Source organism: Propithecus coquereli, unplaced genomic scaffold (assembly GCF_000956105.1).
Source record: "Propithecus coquereli isolate 6110/MARCELLA unplaced genomic scaffold, Pcoq_1.0 Scaffold235, whole genome shotgun sequence".
NCBI lineage: Eukaryota > Metazoa > Chordata > Mammalia > Primates > Indriidae > Propithecus > Propithecus coquereli.
In genome coordinates, this window is record NW_012147897.1 from 3,685,035 (window position 1) to 3,686,996 (window position 1,962).

Genomic DNA, 1,962 nt, shown 5'->3' on the forward strand with positions numbered 1-1,962 from the left:
AACATTAAAATAATATGATAGTGAAACTAGATAATTTTAATAAAATGCTATTCTTATTTTACAAGTTTAAATATTTAAAGAAATATAACAACATTCCCAAATAATTCCTTACCTGATCCCTCCTTTGGAACCATAACACACAGTGTCTAGGCCACTCATTTGGGAGTTATGTATTGCCCTCCACTTATGGTATTTTAATCCTGAGTTTTTGCCTTATGAACCCCACCACATGATGAGTAACTTGTGTGTAGAGATCAAGTTTTAAGTTTTAATGTTTCTTTATAACAGTTTGTCAAGTTGCTTGCAGTTGATTTAGCAAACACATATGTTAACCTTAGCAAATAAATAGGTCCAGTGAGAGGGAATAGAAACAATATTTAGAGCCTTACTCACATTACGGAAGAACTCATCACTTCTTGAAGAACTGACAAGTTTAAAGAGTCAGAGTGACCTGCGCAGCTTGGGTCCAGGAGACTAGAGGAACACTGAGAGTCTTTACCTCACATCAGGCCATCCCTCTGAATGTGTGTGGCACAGGGAAACTTTTCAGCTGAGCAAGGTATGACTCTGCATGCTGAATTTAACAAGATGTGTATTCAACATCAATGCACACTCAGCTTATAAATACCTTTGGATCACTGCAGTTATTGAATATGCCCTCCATGTGAATGCTCACTGAGTCTCTGAGCATTCCTCCATTCTCCCTAAGAATATGTTTGTGACCCTTACCTTAGAGTGAATAGCAGAATGTTAGATTAAAGCTTCTATTCATATAGTTGTTCCATTCTTTTGGTCTATGAGAAAGTCCTGGGGTCAGGTAGAGTCTTCTGCAAAGTACAACAGCCCTGACTTTTTTCTTGAGAGGGGAGTTTTTATTAGATTGAACAGAAATGATACATTGTAGAAGAAATGACATGAAGTCAGATCCAGATTGATGTCTATTAGGTCTTGAAAGCTCCTTTCCAGTTCTGTAAAATTATCCCAGGTTTGGAGTTGCCAGTTCTTCCGCAACACAGAGCAAAAATCAGGATTAATCTGTGATAGTTTAGGAGCATATATAGATACAGATTTAGATTGATAGGGAGATAAATAGAGAGTCACTCTCTCCAGCCAAGTGACTTCCAAGTTGCTTTGTGGGACCTCTTTTTTATAATCTCTTGAGTTATGAGATAATGAGCATTTTAGTAGCCAAAGCCATAAACCATATAAAAAAACAGAATTGTTACCTACCTACATTTATCTTTAATGGTTTCACAAGTGACTAAATAAGAGAAGCAAAAGATAGTATTAAAAGCAAATATGGTCTCTTATTACCTAGGGTAAGTCTCTAGCAAGCAAAATGTGAAAGAAAACACAAGGAAGACTGGACTGAACACAGCCTGGTGCTTATTTCAGAGAACTGTTAGAAAACTAATAAAGTATCTCTGTGTATAGATCTGTTGTGAGGGATAACCCTTCGTTAGTTTAATTAAATCCCTGGCTTGCCTCTGCTTCTAGTACATGAAAGCATAATAGAAAGGGAGGCAGTATAGTAGAGTGGTTAAGCATGGGATTTGGATGCAGACAAATCGTGGTTTAAATCTTAACTTTGCTGCTTAACAAAGTGTGCCCTTGGAAAATCACTTAATTTTTCTGAGCCTTAATTTCCTTGTGTGTAAAATGGGGATAGTAGTATTGAATGAGATGGTACATATGAAGGATTTAGCGTAATTCCTGGTATATATTAAGTGGACAATAAATGTTATTATTGTTCATATAAAATATAAAACTCAACTTTAATCCCTGCTGGGAAGTGTGAGCCTTGTGATGTTTTAATGTACTTATCAAATGTGAAAAGCAGAAATTGTTATTTCTAATGGAATACATATTTTCCAATAGAAACAAATATGATCCTAGTTGATACATAATTGGTTCCCCAATACTATATATACATATATATTTTAAATATATATATAGATAATT

General features: G+C 35.2%; 1 protein-coding gene across 1 annotated transcript in view; it reads left to right on the forward strand.

Moving 5' to 3' along the window:
• The window catches only part of PAAF1 (proteasomal ATPase-associated factor 1), a 58,347-nt gene that overhangs the window by 34,236 nt on the left and 22,149 nt on the right, over positions 1-1,962 (forward strand). Inside the window, exon 8 of the mRNA XM_012645571.1 lies at positions 777-817. Coding sequence (XP_012501025.1) covers positions 777-817 — 41 coding nt within the window. The remainder of the gene's footprint in view (positions 1-776; positions 818-1,962) is intronic.